At 44.2% G+C, this 19,404-nt stretch overlaps 1 protein-coding gene across 1 annotated transcript; it reads left to right on the forward strand.

The window, feature by feature from the left end:
* Positions 1-169: 169 nt before the first annotated feature.
* epsti1 (epithelial stromal interaction 1) lies at positions 170-12,594 on the forward strand. The gene is made up of 10 exons (XM_080498779.1): positions 170-334; positions 1,344-1,402; positions 1,493-1,576; positions 1,650-1,723; positions 1,827-1,910; positions 4,053-4,126; positions 5,382-5,466; positions 9,416-9,489; positions 9,960-10,117; positions 11,275-12,594. Exons 2-10 carry the CDS (start codon positions 1,360-1,362, stop codon positions 11,412-11,414), a joined length of 816 nt encoding a protein of 271 aa, XP_080354905.1. The 5' UTR covers positions 170-334; positions 1,344-1,359; the 3' UTR covers positions 11,415-12,594.
* The last annotated feature ends 6,810 nt before the right edge of the window (positions 12,595-19,404 follow it).

Below are 19,404 nucleotides of genomic sequence, written 5' to 3' on the forward strand. Positions count from 1 at the left end.
TCACATTAAAAACCGCCACTCAGCGATGACTGCAGTACATTTCCTGAGGCACTTTTAGAAACTGAATATCCAAATTCTTCCAGACTATTTCCGGGGAGACACACCTGTGTCCTTATTATAACATCATGAGGCGTCAATCCGACCAGAAGAACACAGTATGGCGAGAAAACCCTTCATGGGAGGAAGAAAACCCTTCATTGGAGGATGAAAACCCTGCAAGGGAGGAAGAAAACCCCCCAGGAGTGAATTTAAATCACCCACCAGCTGGACATCTGGACAGAAATGAACCTGGAAGGAGGCGAGGTGAGGTAGCCTCGAACACCCAGCCGCAACAGTGAGTGACACTTTTTATTCATTTATTGATATTTCACAAAAACATTGACAGCATTTAGATATTAACAACCCCTTAATATCAAAAGCTAACTGATGTCATATTTTGATTTTAAAACTCGATTTTATTAAGTTTATCGATATGTAGGTTTCACTTTCATTTCACCGAATTGGAAACGGAAACGCTGCATTCGTGGTCCCTCGTTAATGTAAACATTCATTTTATATTCTAGTTTAAATTTGTTTGCTGAAGCGCTCAAATGCTTTAATGTGGATTTTTAAGTTTAGGTTAAGTTAAATTCCTGCAGGAAAACTTTTTATTTTGACGATATTGGGGTTTGGGAATCATGATTGCCGCTTGATAAAGTCAGTGACCCATGTTCCCTGAATGCAGCATCAGGTTACGTTTATTCCCAGAACTGCTTCAGACTATTTACCAAATAAACAAACTGAAATGCATGTTTTACCACGAATTCTGTCACTATGAAACTTCATAAATGTATCGCATTTTCTTTGAGATGATTATTTTCTTTATTTCAGAATAATAAATACTGTTGGGGAGGGGGATTTAGAAATGTGTTTATTCATTCTTTATTTTCGGGGGAGAGAATCTTGTTTTCATATTGGACCACCAGTAAATGCTATCCTGCTTATTTTATTGATTAATCTCGTAAATGTCAGTTTTTTGCTGGGACTTTACCACCCCAGTTGGTGCCTAATGTCCATGCCGAAGATGCTCCCTGAAGGAGCATTTCTGACAACATGACACATGTTGGAAGATTAATTTAATAATATTTCATACATTTTATAAAATTTCATAAAAGCAGCAAACGTGTCTGAAGATAACACTATTTCATAAAATTTCATAAAAGCAGCAAACGTGTCTGAAGATTACAATTCATGCATATGAATATTATTATTATAATTTTGTAATTGTTTTTGTACATGTGAATACAGATATTTGTACTATTTTATTTAAAAGCCACACCAACACACTCCCCTTTGTCTCTCAGCTTGGGCTGCTTTACCATGATCCCTCCAAACCAAACTCGACGGAGTGAAATGCAAGCAGGTATCCGTCTGACTTTCATGATTTCAATACTTAGTTTGATGTTTAAAATTTGTCTCATGATTTTTTTTTCTTCTCCCCCTTCTTGTTCAGTGGCTCAACGAGAAGAGGATGCCTATGAGAGGTGGAGGGAGGAGAACCGAGTCCAGTCTGTCCAAACGACTCCGCAGAGGCTCGGTAAAAGATGTCAGATTACACGTTGTTATTATTATTAATAACCTAAAACGCTGCGATCTGTTGATTCATCCAGGTGGTGGAGCATCAGAAGCTGAAGCCAGAGAGAAGCAGCTCAGAGAGTTGCGTAGCTCCAAACTGCAGAAGCGGGTACAATGACTTTAAGTTAAGATTCCAAAGGACATGGAAATGCTTCATGGTTTTTAAATTTAAAACTCTTGTGCCTTATGAGTCGTTGACAAATGTTTTTCAGCTGAAGAAGGAGGAGTTGGACAAAATGAGAAGACGAGAAGAGGAGGAGAAACTCCAGATGATGAAAGACGAACAGAGGCGGAAGGTGAGACTGATAAACGTCTCGGTGTTTGATTAATACAGCAGGAAGAGCATCAATACATGACTATCAAATATAGATACAAGTAGTGAATAAATGCCATAAAGCCTAATCCATACTCCGACACCAAACACCCTGAGAAGGATGCATAGCTGCATAAAAATATTTGAGGATTACTCCACAGCCTTTACGCTAAAACAGGAATATTGACTTTGGATAAATATGCGTTTCGACATATTTTTAGATTGTTTTTGTTTATAAATCCATTTGAGCAGCAACTACTTGGAAGTCGGAAGAGTTTATCCTCTGAGAAAAGAAACTCGGTGTTACAGAATTAGTGTTGTCAAAATAATGTGTCAAAAGTTTCGTTTTTTTAATTAACACAGTTTTATGTACCTGTTTTTTTCTGGGTGTGTTAGTGCAGCATATTTTCGCAACTTTGTTAATGCAATTATTAGTTTACAACCAGGTCTTTGAATTTCAATTATACTTTCTGTGTGAAGAGTCTACATGAATTCCATGATTTTCCATAAATAAATATCGACAAGTTGCAATAGAAAAAAAAAAACGTGATTATTCGCTATTAATTTCAGAAAATTGTGTGATTAATTAAGGGGGCGGGGGTTCTTCAAGAAATAAAGTCACAGCACTGAAACGTATATCCACGCCACTGAGAGGAGTAATATCACATGTGGCCAGCAGATGTCAGTAGAGGCCAGCGTCCTCCAGCAGTGTTTCTGCATCCAGCCAGGAGAGCCAGCTGATTGATGTTCCCGGAGGGTTCCCACCGCCTCACTCTGCTCTCAGACATGTTCCCCTCGTCGTCCTCGGTCCAATAGTTGCCGCTGCGCTGCTGCTGCTGCAGCTTCGGGGGCCGAGCGGCTGATTTATTTACGCCGCCGCTCCACAGGCATTTCCATGTTGCGCCGTGACCCCGGCCATAGGAATGTTCTGGTAGTCCAGCAAATAAACACACGCATGGGAAACAACCTCCCCTTAGACTATAGACGTGATCCGACATGACAGCAGCTAAAACCTGCCTCTGGGTCATGAATCTATCCTCGTGCGCTTGGATAGAGGAGAGCGTGCAGGGGCGGGTGCAGGCCGAGTCGAGAATTCAAACCACTCAGACCGTTATCATCATAAATTAAAGCTTGTCATGCAGGAGGTCACTCAAATTTTTTTTTTTCCTCCTCTAAATGTTGTAATTATAGGTCAGCGTGCCTCATTACAGGATGTCCTTTGAGACCAAGTGCGCCCCAACAAAATCCATGACGTTATTTGAACAATTTGTGATATTTTAGTCCCGCGTAAATCAATGTAGCCTCTTAAAGTGAGTAAAATGAGACAAATCATTAGTCTCGAGGTCATTTCAAAAATAATACTGTGGTCCGCCGCTGCTATATTCACCAAAGTTTATCCAGTTTTCCACCTTCGCCTGCCCAATTTAGTCCTGCAATGTCATTTTGCACCACTGGGTGGTGTATTGAGTCACTCAGAGAGGGAGAACCAGGAATAGCGAACACTAAATAATTGGCTGCTCCAGTATATTTTGGAAGCAAGTTTACATATCGAGACAATTACCAATCAAAAAGACCAGGTAAAACTGCAATCCGGTGCAAAAAGAGACTCAACACTGCCACCCAGTGTACAATGCAGTACATTTAGAGACAACAGCAGCTCTTTGAAACTTTGTTGAAACACTTTGATATTTAGTGCGATTGTGGTGATATCGCTGATCATGGATAAAACGGACAGTGAGAGAGTCGGAGCTCATCTGGTCCAGGCCTCATTTAAACCGCCTTTCAGAAACAGACATCTTCTTTTGGCTTCAACAGCAGTTTGCATCCATAGAGTTGCATTACTGGCTTGATCTCATTTTAATCATTGGAATTTGAGGGCTAAATATTGCTTGACACCTTATTAAAGGTAACGTCAGTGTTGCCATGGTTACCTTGAAAAAGTAATCTGATCGGTTTGGCAGCAGTAATGCGTTAGTCGCCCCCCCCCTTTTTTTTTTTTCAGTAAGGAGTCGTCGATTGCGCGTTACGGGCAATCGACGACTCAGAGAGGAGAGAAAGTTGGCCAGTGGTCGGGTGCAGACAGGTAAACGGCCTGCTGTGTCTTGTTGTGCCTGATGTGTTGCAGGCGGAGCTCCGGGAGCAGAAGGAGCAGGAGGAGCAGCAGAGGAGGCGGCGGCAGTTCCAGCAGGATCAGCTCAGGTCAGCTCGGGATCGGGTTCACCCGGGTCTCCTCGCCGTCGCCCTGCGGCACCGTCTGGTGTCGTGTTTCCTCTTCCGATCTGATAAGATGACACAACCTCTTCACAAAGGAAGCGCCTCTTGTCTGATGCACACAGTCTCTCTTTTTTCTTTTTTTTTTTTATCAACCTGAATGGTTTTTTTTGTTGTTTTTGTTGTTTTTTTTCTGCTGGCATAAAAATTGAAAAGGAGATCGACTGTAAATTTACGCAGGAAGATGGACTGATCGCTGTAATTAATTCATCAGCATTCTGACACGCCGAGACTCGTCATGTTTGGCTGTCGTCCAACAAAAGAAACAAAAGACTTTTTAAGTCTCGGGACGGAGCGCGAATGTCGGAAAAACAAACACAGGATAGTTCCACATAAAGTGAGTTAAAAAGGTAACGGGTACCAGGGGAGAATCACGGCTCGAGAAGAAAACATATTACACATTACACGTTTTGGAAACGATGTTGGTTTCCATGGTAACGGCAGAATTGCTTAAAACTATGTAGTTTTCCTGTTGGGCCACTAGTGGGTGCTGTTGGTTGTTGTTTTCTAATGACACCACACACACACGTGCGGTGACACGTTAGTTGCGTAAAAGTTGCCCGAGACGCACAATTTATATGCGGGAATGGGTTTTCCAAGCAACTCGTTACTTTTTTTTTTTTTAATTCAGTAGATCGAAATCTTCAGTAACTTTTTCACTCAATCAAAGCCGCTCGAAGCACTTCTCCCATTCCTGTGGAAGCGGACATCTTTTTTCAAAAACGTTGCCCCGTGAACGTGAAACTTGCACCTTTTTTTTTGCATCTTCACTTGAAACGTCGTGCAAATCAGCCGAAACTGAGCCTCTTTCGTTGATTCATTTAGATATAAACAAATTATTGAAACTCTGCTCTCCGGAGATTTGTAAGATTTTTACGGGACGACGACATGAATGACTGAAATGTGTTGCGATTGGTTCGTCGCGAGCCGAGCAACGTGCGAACCTGAAGAAACAACGGAGACATTTAGAAAGGGAGCGCGGATCGGGTGCTGGATGAGCAGATCCGTGTCAGACGGGGACAAACAAACTTGGTCAACCTTTGTGGGGCTTGTCAAGCATCCCGGGCCTGTGGGGAAAATTAATACTCCTGTATGTGTGTGTGTTGTGTGTTGTGTGTGTGTGTGTGTGTTTCAGGCGTGCCACTGCAAAGACAGAGGAAGTAACGTGTTTTGTTTATTGCAGGACCAATGAGAGGTTGTTCCAGCAGATGCGGAGCCCGGCTCCAGATCCGCCGGCGTCCTGCGGTGCCGCACACGCGTCATCCACGGTGAGCCGGCAGCGACCGCGGGATGTGCGTACGTTCCGTTTATATACGGAACGTACGCACCCCCCCCCCCCCCCTCTCCACCCCCCCGGCGGTGGAGACGGGAGACCCCGAGATCTTTGCGGTAACTCGCACCCCGTAGATCAGCGTCTGTAAGCTGTTTTCAGAGTAAATACGCCGGGGGTGCGGGTATGAAGCCGTATGCCCTGTGGGCTGGGTGGGAGCGAGGACCGACCCCCCCCCCCCCCCCCCCCAATTTCCCCCACAATTATCTCCTGGGCAGAGCAGCAGTACCGCCAGCAGAACGCAGAGAAAACACACTCGTCGGTCCCGCTCCGCTCTCGCTCTCCGGCCTTTGTTTCTCTTTGTCTGCGTCCCTCGCTCTGCCCCTCTTCCTCTCAGTGTTGGTTTTCCTGGGAGGGAAGAAGGGAAGGAGGGAGGGAGGGAGGGAGGCGGCGGCGAGAGGCCGGCAGAGTTCAAGGGACTTCCCAGAGTTCACGCAGAGACGCAACATGACATGACTGCAGCCTGGAGAATAAACTAGTCGAATTAAAAGGAGGGGAGAAAAAAAAATAATAATAAAAAAGAAAAATCTGCTATTCAGCAACAGAGCACTTGGGTTGTCAGTAGAGGGCGCTGCTGATCACAGGGGGAAAAACCAGAACAAGAGACTGCAAAGTGTTTTTATCGCCACCAGAGATTGGCTTCACTGCGATAATATATCCAATCAGACGTCAGAGAAAGTCTGGAGTCTTTATGAAGGGAAACCTGTTGGAAGTTGAAAACGACAACATTTTGTGAGTGAAAAATGTAGAACTTTTGTTGCGTTGTGGGGATCAGTTTCCACGACAAAATGATTTGGGTTTTTTGGAGTGAATATTATAAATAAGAAGCCAAAATGTTGATTTAAAAAGAAAAAAAAAAATCGATGACAAAGTGTCAATATGATGAGACTGAAGTGATTAATAGATATTTTAATCTACTTTGAATCATAGAAGTATATATTAGACTTCACTGTGACAGTGATAGCTGGAGCCAAATATGGGAAAGTGGGTTTGTTAATGTGACCACAGGGTGGCGCCGTTTTTTTGGGGGGGGACCAATCCTTTACACACAAAATGTAAAAGATTGGGGAGGTTTATTTAGAAACGGTTAGACGCTAACATCCCAAAATGTAAAGGATTGGTCCTTGGGTGATGACAAATCATCTCTGAAAGTTTCATGCGATTCAAGTGAGGATTGTTTGCGAAAAGTTGGTCAAATACATACAAAGCAATAAATAAATACACATTGCAAAATTCTGTGAAACGTCCAAGAAACGCCTCCTCCAGCTGTTGCATTCTGGGTGTTTTTACAAACCAACCCCCCCCCCCGACAGAATGACTTTGAGGCTGGTTTGATAGCAACGAAGAAGCTCGTTTTCACGGCAGCATCGTTGATATCTCAGCTCGAAACTCAAAATTCAAAGTTTTCTTTGAGTTTTTTTCACAATTTGCTTGGTTTGGCCAGATTGGCGCCGGTTTTTGGGACCAAGTCGGTGTCGGTCTTCAGTCTGAGGAGCTCATGGTTGTTCTCAGCTGAGGAAACGTGTTCATTGGTTCATCAGTGTCTCGAAGACACTTGGGTATCAGCTGCCATGTTTTACACACACACACACACACACACACATACACCCAGCTCACCCGGCGGGCACAGGAACTGTTTGCTTTCTCTCTCTGTTGTACTTTGCTTTCTTTTCCTCTCCCACTTCTTCTCACATGGACGCAAATCTTTCAGCGGTGAGGAAAAAAATAAAAGAGACGGTGGGTCAAACTACGGGGCAGGAAGACGAAGGACAGCGCCTACAGTAATACACCGAGGTGCCAAGTGATGAAACGTTTGCGCTTTTTAAAGTTTCCTCTCTACATTATTGTACGCACATATTTGTGCATTCCCCTCTTTTTATCTGGTCCAATAAAAAAAAAAAAAAGCCCTGAGAAGTCCGAGGATAACATTCAAGAAATTGGACCTCGTTTATGAGTCGCTCCTCATCTGGACCGATACCAAGTAAAGCTTGTGCCGATACCATTACCGATAAAGTTATCGATACTTTATACTCGATTAAATGTAAAAATCACAATGGAAAAAAAAAACAAAACCCTGAGAAGTCCGAGGATAACATTAAAGAAATTGTACCTCGTTGCTCCTGATCTGGACCGATACCAAGTAAAGCCTGCACCGATACCATTACCGATACTTTATACTAAATCCCGATGCATGAGGGGAATTCTAATCAAACGTATTTTATTTAAAGGAGACGGTATTCCTCCTCCGCCTTCTTCTTTAGACCTTCATGTTCGCCGTGCCGCACGACAAGCCAATCAGAGCAGAGCGGGTCATAATGAGGCAAATATTGCCAACTGATAAATTAGACTTTTTCCATCTTCCCTTCTCATTTATTCTCATCACCTCTCCTTATCGCAGCATTTCTCATGATCCGCTCTTGTCTTTATACTGTTGTTTTATTCCCTCTTTTCCCTCTCCCTCTATCTCATCTAACTTTCTCACCCTTCCCTCTCACCGTAATGCCTCTCCCCCGATTTAATCTCGTCACCTTCCACCTCTTGTCACGCCTGCGTAATTTTGCTTTCCTCCTCTTCTCAAATCTGCTTCATCTCCCTCATCTTTTTCCCACATCTTGTTCTCCATTTCCTCCACCTCGTTTGTCTTCGTCTGATCTTCGGTTTCCCCCCCCGACTCTCCTGATATTCCGTCTTCGTTCTCCAATCCCCTGCTTTGGTTTCCCTCACATCTGTCTCATCTTCCCTCCAGTGTCTCCCCCCCTCTTCCTCCTCTTCCTCCACCTCCTCCTCTTCTTCTTCTTCTTCTCCCAGACTGCGGCTCTGTCAGATAGACGTCACAGATTAGGAGATGAAAGCTCTCCGCCGCAGATCAGCAGAAGTGGGAGCTCTTGATGTGGTTGCGAGCGCCGCCCTGGGATCTGTTGTTCTTTCAGCCTGACATCACCCCCCCCCCCACCCCGTCCCCACCCCCCTTATCCTCTATTTGTAGGCGTGTGTGTGATCGCACAGGTGGGCTGCGATCCCTCTTCCCCTCGCTGACCCCATTTAGATCTGCTGGGAAGAACAACTGAATACCAATGAGGGGATGTGTTGGTACAATAAAAGTCCCCCCCCCTCCCTGTTAAAACAACTCATGTCAAATGTTTTGCGCTAAAATGCTAAAGACTGGAGAAAAATACAATTCTGAAATAATAATTATATGTGGTTATTCCACAAAACCAGAAGCAAAGTATTCGAACCATGTCGGATTGTTGGGTTTTCTGTGTTTTACATGAATTTTAAATGCCGGTTTGATTTGCATGGTGGAAAATTATACTAGAGACGTTGGTTTTGCATTTTTGTTTCAGAAAAGTTTTACGTTATTGTTGTCCCCGTACTGAGCATGTGCAGAAGAACTACCGTATCGTTCCCAATAGAAGAGCACCACATAATTAGAAAAGCACCCCCACTTTTTCAGAGATGTGGAGCTCACAAAGAAAGAACAAATCTCACTACTTGATAATATGTGATATTTTGCACTGGGTGCAAAAATGTAGACACAACAGTCAATTTATTTGTGTTTTAAAAAATGTAAACCCCCCCCCCCCCCCCCCCCCGTTTCCTCGAAGACGGAGTGTTTTCAAAAAGTTGCTTTTTTTTTGTGGTTCCGAGCACCGTTGTCGTGTAAACAAACCCCCAAAACGCTACAAAGGTTTGCCGTTTCCACTTGAGACCTTGGAGAAAACACATCAGAGCCCAGTTTATGCAGATTAAACTTCAATAAGTTAATGAATTGAATAGCGGGTTAACGACTCTACCTGATCACAGTCTGGCTCTTGCTTCCTCTTGGCACACAGTACGATGTTAAAATATGATAAAGCCTTCAATTATTTGGTGTCGTCTTCATCCAGAGTGACGGTGTGGAAGGAAATCCCAACGTGAAGGCGACCAAGAGCGCGAAAGAAGTGGAGCTGGATCACCGGAGGTACTTTTCCTGTTTATTCCTCTGCTCTCATTTCAGTTTGATTTTTGTAGCTTTATCTAAATGTTTTTTTTTTGTCAGAGCAAATTAAAGTAATTTGCTTTTAAAAGGTGCTAGATGGTTTATTTCTCCACATTTGACATATAATTTAGAGGGGATCAAGTGAAGAACAAACAAAGCCTCGGCTTCGGACGGAGCGGAGCTGGAGATGTTGAAGCTAAACAGAAACTGCACCGCAAGTCAGATTAATTGTTTTGTTTGTCCCTTTGGAATAAAACCAGTGGAGATTGGCTGCGTCTGTAAGTGTTGAGTGGCTGCGAGCAATTTACTGACCTCCCGGTCATTTAGTGGGAACAAGTTTAAAAAAAAAAAAAAAAGCTGTCAAACACTGTCGTTACAAGCGTGCAGGCTTGTGAAGGTATGAAGGTTGAGTCCTTTTTTCTTTCTTTACCCCCCCCTTTTCATTCGGACAGAGTGAACTCGGCTTTTCTGGACAAACTGGAGGGTGGAGGCAGCGGGAAAAGCCCCCAGGAGGTGGAGCACGCCGATCCAGTGGCGGCTGGGATCGACTCCTTCGCTCACCTGAGTCTTCAGTCAGAGCAGAACCGCTCTGAACCTGCAGGGGGAGCCGGTGAGCTGCGCGTTTGAACCGCCCCCGCCTAACCAACGCGCCTCACATCAAAGACGTTCCCAACTCATCCTTACTCAGTGGGACAGTGACTGTGTGTTTAGTCTGCGACCGATCAAAGGCTTTACGTTGCTTCGGGACGTTAGCGCGGTGGCGATCAAACCTTGGCGCGATACTTGTGGGAGACGGAAGAATGTCTGCATGCGCCGCCAAGTGGGAGGAAGACTCTCAATTAGCCTACGGCGAGCAGAAACGTCGAAGGCGTCACACCGCGAGGAAGATCTTCCTCACAAATTTCAACCCAATTGACTCGTTCAGATGCGTTTCCATGACAACAACCGATCGTGTTCTGAGCACGGGTGTGGTTTCATCACTAAAACAACCAACAGCGCCAACTCGTGGCCCAACACGCTCACTGCATCGTTTGCAAAACGTTGCCATGTAAATGCAAAACCTTTCTGGGAACCGCAAAAACTAAGTGTTTTGTCTTTGAATTAAGTAAACGGATCATTTTTACCTTTGCGAACCAAAGTTGGGGCAAAGGTGATGTTTTTCACCACATTTATTAATTACTTATAGGTTCCTATGTATTTTACCAACTTTTAAAAACTATTAACATGGATTATATCAACGGTTCAGGGATGACTTGTCATCGTCATCAAGGGCCAATCCATTAGATTTTGGGATCGTTCCTCCTGGGGAGGCGAGATATTTACTCCACTCCACTCCCCCCCCCTCTTATCTCTCGGCCAATCGCAGGCCAAGTAACAAAAAAGACTAGGAACTGACAGCACATCACATCACATTCACCTCAGCATTGTGAAAACATGAAGCAATTCAAATGACCATGAGAAATGAGAAATGGATTGGTGGAGCGAATCACCTTCTAATCCACTGGTTTCCATGGGGACGGATGTGGCGTCGGTGATGGTGTACGCTCTACCATGTGCCCGTTCTAGTTGTCACCACTATTATATATTGTGGTTCCTATACTGTTTACATTTGTAGGAACAATAACTTTGTGCTGTTTTCTATTTTTTTTTTTAATAAGCAGGTTTGTAAAAACGTCCAACCTTATAATGGTTTTACTCTTGAAGATCAAATAGAAGAAATCGACTTGTGAACAATTGTGGATTATTCCTCTTCTTTATATTTTCCAGCTCCTGATGACGACTGGAGCCTGATGAGACTCGTGAGCAGTTTCCCAAACAGCACCGACGACTTCCTCCGGGACATCCTGACGCAGTGCGGCGGGGATTACGACCAGGCCTTCGCACTGCTCAATATAGCTGAATTCTGAAGATGACGTAATTTATGGGGGCGCTATTGTAGCAAAACTGTACAGACGGATTGAAATACAGACAAGGAACTCTCCAGACGCATTGACAGAGTTGTCAGTGTGAAACTCAATCTGCAAAAGTCATCTCGTAATTGTTCTAATTAGGTATTGAAATGTGCAAAAAAAAATCTGCTCACCTGTATTAGAATTTGCACACGTAAAAAGATATTTGCAGAAAAAGTGTGTTTTCAGCTTCAAATGCTGAAAATAGACGACTCACCAGTTACAAGTGAAGCAGTTCCGCAATTGGCTATTTTTTTTTTTTTTTTGTTACACGCGACTTGCACTTCTGCCATGACAGGATTCGAAGCTGTAAATCCAACACTTTGCTGCCCTGAGCGCAGGCTCACAGGCGCCTTCATTATGGCTGTCCACCAACGCGGTTCCTATACATTCCTATAACTGCAGCAAGGTAATAGAAATGAAAATCCAGTGAGGTGTAATAACAGGGACTCGTTCGTTACCACTGCATGAGGGCAAGAGTGATTATATGTGAATGTGGTGTACGTTTTAAGAAGACATGCTACTTGTCACTCATGACACACATGTATCAAATACAATTTATTTTAAGAGATGTGCTGATTGTTTCTCGAAACTAAATTTGTCTACACGCTGCCCTACAATGTGGTGTAAGCTGCCCTCTACCCATTGAGGTACAGGGCAGCAGAATGGTAAGGAGCCTGTGAGCCTGCGCTCAGGGCAGCAAAACCCTTCTTTATAGCTTTGAATCATATCATGGCAGAACTCCAGCAAAAGTCATGTGTAAAAGAAAACAACTCTCGATATGAATTAAGATAGTTCTGCTACAAACAATGCCCCCTTGTATCTTCAGGATTTTATCTCTTGATGAAAACATTCTTTTACCATCAATCTTCCCAAGTTCTCTTTATTTGCAGTGCAGTGGGTTCCGTGTGTATTTGTGTGCCCTCTATATTGTTTTCACAACATTTCCATGTAAAAGCGGAAGCCTTTCTGAACCGAATATGTAAAAAAAATGGTGTGTTTTCTCTTGAAATGTCACCTTAGAGGGATTATAGGAACAAATGAACAGGTTTGCTAGAATATGGGTGGAATAAGCTCCCCGCTCAGAAGATGGATCGACGATCGACACGACACTGACGGCAACAAACAGCTGCATTAAATAAACACTGACCAGAGAGATTGAGCCTTTCCTTTTTTTTTTTTTGCTCTAAATCCCTGAGCGTTCCGGTGTCTTGCATCTGTCTGCATCCTCCGGTGAGTCACGGCGGGTTTTTGCCCCGACACAAGAGCTCAGCCGATGTTCATTCTCACCAGCCTGGTTGAAGGTCATCGCCGTGACTCACCATCTTCAGATCACATTCAGGCCCTTCTAATTAAATCATTGTGGTGCGCATGGAATAACGGCCTCACCGAGTGCACCCTGCTCTCTGTTTGTTTTATAGTCAAACTGTGCGTGTGATGCAGCCGAAGACAGCCAGAAGATGTAAAAACCCCGGTTTGGACTTTCTCCAGAAAAGGGTCTTTTTCACGAGAGCATTCAATAAATGACTTTCGCTCGGCCTCCTTCAAAGCTGGTGTGTCACAGCTTTTGTCCGGCGTTTCCTCCTCGTGGGTGTGTGGAGGGTGCAGAGCTGGACGGCGGCGATGCTTATCACCTCAGCCAGAACAATGGGAGCTCCTCTCCGCATGTGGGGGCTGAAAATCCCCTTCCAGCTCCGGCATGAAGTCATGATGGGTGTTTTACGGCTGATCTCATCCAATAAACGTCTGTTTAAATAATTTAAAATAAAAAAAAAACAAAAAAAGACTGATAGCAGAACACTCCTGGAGCTCTTATCCCCAATAGGATAAAGATCTTGGTCATGGTTTCTGCAAATGTCAACACTGAGCGCAGAGAAAACATCTACAAGGAAAACCTTTGTTTAAACCAGAATTGTCAAACATGTTTTAGTTCAGGAGCCAAATAGTTCATCTTGAGTGGGCCGGACCACTAAAACATAGCCATAATTAGCTTTAAAATTAAGTTTCTTTGTTGGGTTGCAGAATATTAATGATGAAAATGTTGATATTTTAAACAAAAACAACTAATTACTATTGATAATGATGACAACCTCAACATACACAATTTATAATGAAACCTTTTGGTGTTAAAATACAGTGAAATATATTTTTAAAAAAAAGACTTTTGCATTGTGGGTGTTCATATACAAACTCACAATGACATCATCTTGGGAAACCTGCCGTAAGGGTTTCTAGGATATCAAAGATGCCAAGCGATCATATCAATATTTGACCGATACAGCCCGAGTAAAAAAAAAAAAAATCTGAGTCTCTCAAAGAAGGAATCTTCAAGCCAAGAGAAAAATGTTGTGAAACTAATCGTAGATCGTTTTTCCAATGCGAATCCAGATCGAGTCAACAAACAGGATCTTGCCTCGGGAATGTTCAGGAGTTGCCGTGGCCACGAAGACGTCAACAAACCGGGGATGATCCACAAAATGTAAATGCTGGAAATGTGTGTAATGAGGAATTTCCTGTAGAAACATACTAGAAATGTAAATCATCAACTAAAACTGGATCCTAAATGTGGCCTCTGGTAGACGAACTTTGAGAAAAATGTGGTTTTCTTGGTGGGTTGGCCAGACTGGAGCTTCTTTGGCCCACAAGCCTTACGTTTAACATCCCTTCATTTTAATAAAATAACTCTGGTCACAATACGGCCCCCGTTTGCATTTTCACTCGAGACGTTGCCGTGTATTGTTTCTGCGTTTTCAAAAAGTTGTGTTTTCAGTGGCTCTGAGCACCGATGTCACCCGAAATACGACATAACTTTTGCATTCACGCTCGAAAACGTGGATCAATTCAGCTGAACTGCGGCCGATCCAACTTTCCCTCCTACAAACGTGTTATAATTGTGCCTCGTCCATATTTTTCCCCCTGTAAATGTTACTGAATCACAAAGTCCTTCAGAGGGAAGCTTGTATTACCTCCCTGTGGTTTCACGTCTCCTCCAAACACCAAGATTGGATTTGACGTTAACGTCTGTTCAGACTCTTGTAGTGTACGGCCTGTACCCAGGACTGTTCAAGAATGTAATAAAATCTACTAAGTGCCGGTTTTACTGGGACACAAAGTCACAGCGGGCTTCAAACTCCTGACCCCGTGGAGCATTTGTAAGGACACGCCGATACTTAATACGATCAATAACGTGGGAGCGGACACAAAGCAGAGACGGGAGGATTTGAGATCGTCGGACGCAGAGACGAGTGAGAAGATCCAGAGGCGGCTCGATGCTGTGTGTGGTCTTCTGTTTTCTCTCTGTGAGGCCTGAAAATACTCGGACCCCGCTACACTTGTGGGGTCTGTCTTGTTGGAAAAATCCATTTCATAATCAGGTAAAAAACACATTTGTTTAAACTAGAGTTAGTCTTGGGGTTAGTAGTTATGACTGCGGCATTGGTTTGAGGGAGAAGCTCTACAGGAAATGATTGTACAAGGTTTCGATGTCAACAAGTACACAAAGTGCGGTCGTGCATGAAAGAGAAAGTGATCAGTGAGAAAAGTACAGCAAAATAAAGGACCGATAATAAGGTTAAGATTAAGGGAATGATAAGTATAAATTAAATAAAGAATAAGATAGTGTCATTGCGGCAGAGTGTTTAACTCACACGGCGTCTGATTCACCAAGATCCTGCATAAATCGTGCGAAACTGCACACTCATGTATATATAGTATTAAATGTGTTGTGCAGGTGATTTACTGAGAATAACGAGTACAAAAACATCTTCTGCTATAGTTGTTGCATTATGGGTGTTTTCAAACTCTCCCCCTGACAGCATGGCTCTGAGGCTCGTGGTAGTTTGAGAGCTGATACTCTTAAAGGGTCACATGATGCCAAATTCACTTCCTAAAGGTTTTCCAACACTAATAATCGTCTCTATACCTGGAATGACACCTCAGAAGCGTAGAAATTGTGTCCTCTCTCTCTCTCTCTCTCTCCCTGGCTTGTTTCAGTTTTTTAAAAAGTGTGTTGCTCCAACCAGCCAATCAGAAATCAAACCCTATATAGTGTCATAGCCAATCACGATCAAGGTAGGCTCCTCCCCTTTGAGTCCTCCCACAATCAGGCAGCTCTGCTCCGGCACATGGCACTACGAAAGGAAGTACTTCCTCCTCTTCCCAAGATGGGCATGTGTGGGCGGAGCCAGTCCAGCTCACACAGACACAGCAGATTCTGAATGTAGCTCCTATGATCCAATATTGGAGGATCAAGGAAAAGCAATAAACTTTGAATACAATGTTTTTGGACAAACCAGACCCATGTGAAAGTGTTTAAAATCTGGACAATATGACTATTTTAAGAAATTTGTTTTACATGTTTTAAATGTTTCCGATTTTATTGGTGTTTTTGGCCTGATTGAAGCCTCTTCCAGGCCGAGTTTGACCATGAATGAAGCCAGTTTGACGACTATAATGAGGTGCAGGTACAGAGATTTATTTAAAATGTGAAAAAGTCCTCTGAAAAATACTCAATAAAAATTGTAAAAGCAAATCTCCATGCTAAAATATGAACTCAAGAGATTGCACACATTTTTTTAGTTAGTTTTTTTTTTTTTCTCCCAACTTTTTCTGAGGCCCGGGCATCTCGACAAACTCGCATAATATTTATGGTGCAAACCTGAAAAGATTGATACCTTCAATATCTGTTCCGTCAGTTTTTGTAAACCACATTCTCAGTGTGATGGAGCGGAGTGATATCGGGCCGCAGCGGCGCTACGACACTTCAAGCAGAGTTTAGATCAAAAACTGGACCGGGTTCAAATGGAGGTTTTGGCCGGGTGCGGAATGATGAGATCAGGTCATAATACCTCACATCCAAACACGAGTGCATATTTTGTAAACTCCAGTGTATCACTATCGAGTAAACATGGCAAAAAAAAAAAAACAACAAAAAAAAACTAAAAACCCTGGAATGAGCCAGCGGGTGCGAGGGGGTTGACAGTCAATACAAACCTCGGTGTTCGTCTGCGAGCTGATGAGTCGCCGGCGCTCGGCGGTATCGGGTGAAGTCTCCCCGGGCCGGCGGCGTCTCTTACGGGACGCTTCAGTCGGCTGGAATGAAAAATAAAATAAGTTGTAGCAGTGTTATGCAAGTTATGAGATCATATGTAGTAGTTCTGTGGAGAACATTGCTCATCCTCAGTGTCTTGCTTTGATGAATTCATGTCTGAACGAGGATGCCCCCTCTCACTGAAAACATGAGTCATTTCATTCGTCCAGCTGGAAGCGTCTCCGTTAAAAACACAGAAGGTAGCGTGACTTTGAGCCGGGCTGAATGAATAAGAGTCCAAACTGCATGACGTCAGCTCCGAACGCACATCAGGTTGATTAACATTTATGACGGAGGAGCCGGGAAGTACCAAATGGACCCGGAGAGGTAATGAGGGAGAAAATTTCACCCAGATTTTCTTTTTAACGCCCCAGTTGATATCAAGCAAATGTTCCTCCACTTCATTTGGCCTCGGTGCTCTGTGACTGTGAGCCGTAGCCAGCTCGGATCGGTCAAATCAAATCAAACTTTATTTCTATAGCCCTTTATAATCACCCGGTGACATCCACAGGGCTTTACAATAAAGCTAAAACAATACATAAAGAAGAAAATACGAGAATAAATACATAAAAACAATCAAAAAAATAAAATAAAACACAGGTGTCGTCTGTGGGAGGTGCGGCGGTGCTGCCGGTTGGTGAAGCCATCCAGAAATTCATAAAAACAGAGCGTACAGAATCAAATAAAATACACTGCCCTAGACAGAGTTAAAAGCCAACTTTAAAAAGGTGAGTTTTCAGCTTTGATTTAAAAAGGCCGAGATCAGTGATGGTGCGAATGTCAGGGGGCAGTTTGTTCCACAGTCTGGGAGCAGCAACCTGTTTCAGGTGAAAACGTGCAAATAAACAAGACTCAGGGAGTGGAGATTCAGGGGAGGCTAAAGACTCATCATTGGGCTTTTGTCTCCAAATGCATTCTGGGTGAAGTCATTGCCATTCGCGATGGATCGCAGTCTGACTTAATACAATCACATACTTGAGAGCCAAACAGTGATGAAGTAGTTGGCACTCTGGCCTTCCTTCTGCACGTGTGCAAGAGTGTATAGAATGAAAATATTATAAAGGAAGTTGAAAAATAAATTTAAATAAATACATAAATAATCAAAATATCTGCATCGTCTCAAATGAAAGAAATGAATATACATTTATAATGTAAAATAGTTGATCGCGACAGGTCGTCACTGATTCATCTCCAGTGTCGTGTGTTGCTTGTTTCTGTCGCCCCCCTGAGGTGGGAGAACAAACTGATCCCAGAGGTTAAATGGTTCGTCGGATGGAACCCGGCGAAGCTGCAGGAAAAAACTCGACCGTCATCGTGCAGCAGATGATTGTTGCAACATCTTAAACGAGAACTATTCCCTCGTGCGCGCTGATCATTTCCTTCAATCAGTCAAAGGTGGTTTCCTTAACGGCAAACTTTCAGTGTAACCTCAACCGCAGCCGTCCGTCACAGCTGAGGGGGGTTGGTGGTGGAGGGGTGGGGTGAGGGGTGGGGGGGGGGGGGGGCATTTTGGCTCTGACAAATGTCCTACTTTGGCCTGTTGGTACGAGTGTATGCGATTCGTGCATGTGGAATAACCGTTTCCCATACGGATGAGGAGGGAGGGTTTTAGTGGGGGGGGTTACAGGGTTATGCTCCAACAGGACAGGTGCAAGATGTAAAAAAAAAAAAAAAAACCCAAAAACAAAAACCCAGACTTTCCCAGAGCTTCAAAGCCGTGAGGTTTTCGCCTGCGTAACACCCAAGCTGCACAAAACAAACACATGTTTGACCGCACCGACACACAAGGAGGTAAACACAAAGAAACACCCACAGGACTCCCACCGGGGCGAAGTGGTGGGAGAGGGGAGGGGGGGAGGGGGTTGGGGAGGGTAGAGATCCCTTTTCCTTGCCCCGGTTCGCCAGCGTTCGCATACTGTTGTTCTTGAACAGAGATGAGTCAGCGGACCCGCTACGCGGTGAACAACTCGCTCTCATGCTAATGCTCTTCCGCTTCCGTTCCGCTCGCCGCTCGGCTGTGCGCGATAGCCGGACTCCCGTGAGATCAAATGGAATCCATCTGAGTAAACGCAAACGGGCTTGAGCTCTTGTTGCCCACATCGGCGACCGTTGAGCTTCACAGCTGTGAAAACCACCACGGCTGAGCTTCCTTGAGTCTCCCGACCAGCTCGCCTAAATATTGTTGTCCGTTTAGGGACTTATCTTGAGGTCTGGAGTAGTAGATTCTTCCTGCAGCAACACTTCAGGCTTCCTCTCGTTGTGGGGGGGGGGGGGGGGGGGGGGGGGGGGGGGGAAGTCGTCATGAAGTGCCCCGGACCACCCAGTGGGTATTTGCGAGGATGAGCGTTGGATCGTGGCGACATGGATGCAGAGGCCTTCACACACCAGAGAGGAAGAGTTGGGGGATTCCCAGAGGGTGGTTCAAAGTCTGAATGAGGTCACTTGGTACTGTGGCGCTACACACACACACACACACACACACACACACACACACACACACACACACACACACACCCCAAAACTTCTGGGTGAAAAACACAGCGAGCTCCATCCACTCCAGAAACACCCCAGCAGTCACACACAGCCACGCAGCTCTGGAGAATATTAAATATCGGCTTGAAAGGCATAAAGCGTCCCGATATGTTGGAAATCACCTCCATTTGTTTTTATAGCTCCGCAGTTTTGGTTATTTGATTTCATGTCCAGTTGCAGGATGAGGTCATGCATGACCGGCGGCTGCCAGATCAATGTAAATGTAAAGGCAGCGCTGCAGGATGGTGCAGTGGTATACGCGCAGTCGCCGCACGGCAAGAGGACCCGGGTTCAAGTCCGGGGCAGTTTTGAACATCCATCCTGTTC

The sequence above is a fragment of the Blennius ocellaris genome (assembly GCF_963422515.1).
Source record: "Blennius ocellaris genome assembly, chromosome: 6".
Taxonomy (NCBI): Eukaryota; Metazoa; Chordata; class Actinopteri; order Blenniiformes; family Blenniidae; genus Blennius; species Blennius ocellaris.

Excerpts from the sequence above, each read along its gene's own strand:
- epsti1 (XM_080498779.1), top strand. The coding sequence starts at position 1,360 with ATGATCCCTCCAAACCAAACTCGACGGAGTGAAATGCAAGCAG. Across the intron at positions 1,403-1,492 it reads ACGGAGTGAAATGCAAGCAG|TGGCTCAACGAGAAGAGGAT; the intron begins GTATCCGTCTGA and ends CTTCTTGTTCAG. Across the intron at positions 1,577-1,649 it reads AACGACTCCGCAGAGGCTCG|GTGGTGGAGCATCAGAAGCT; the intron begins GTAAAAGATGTC and ends TGATTCATCCAG.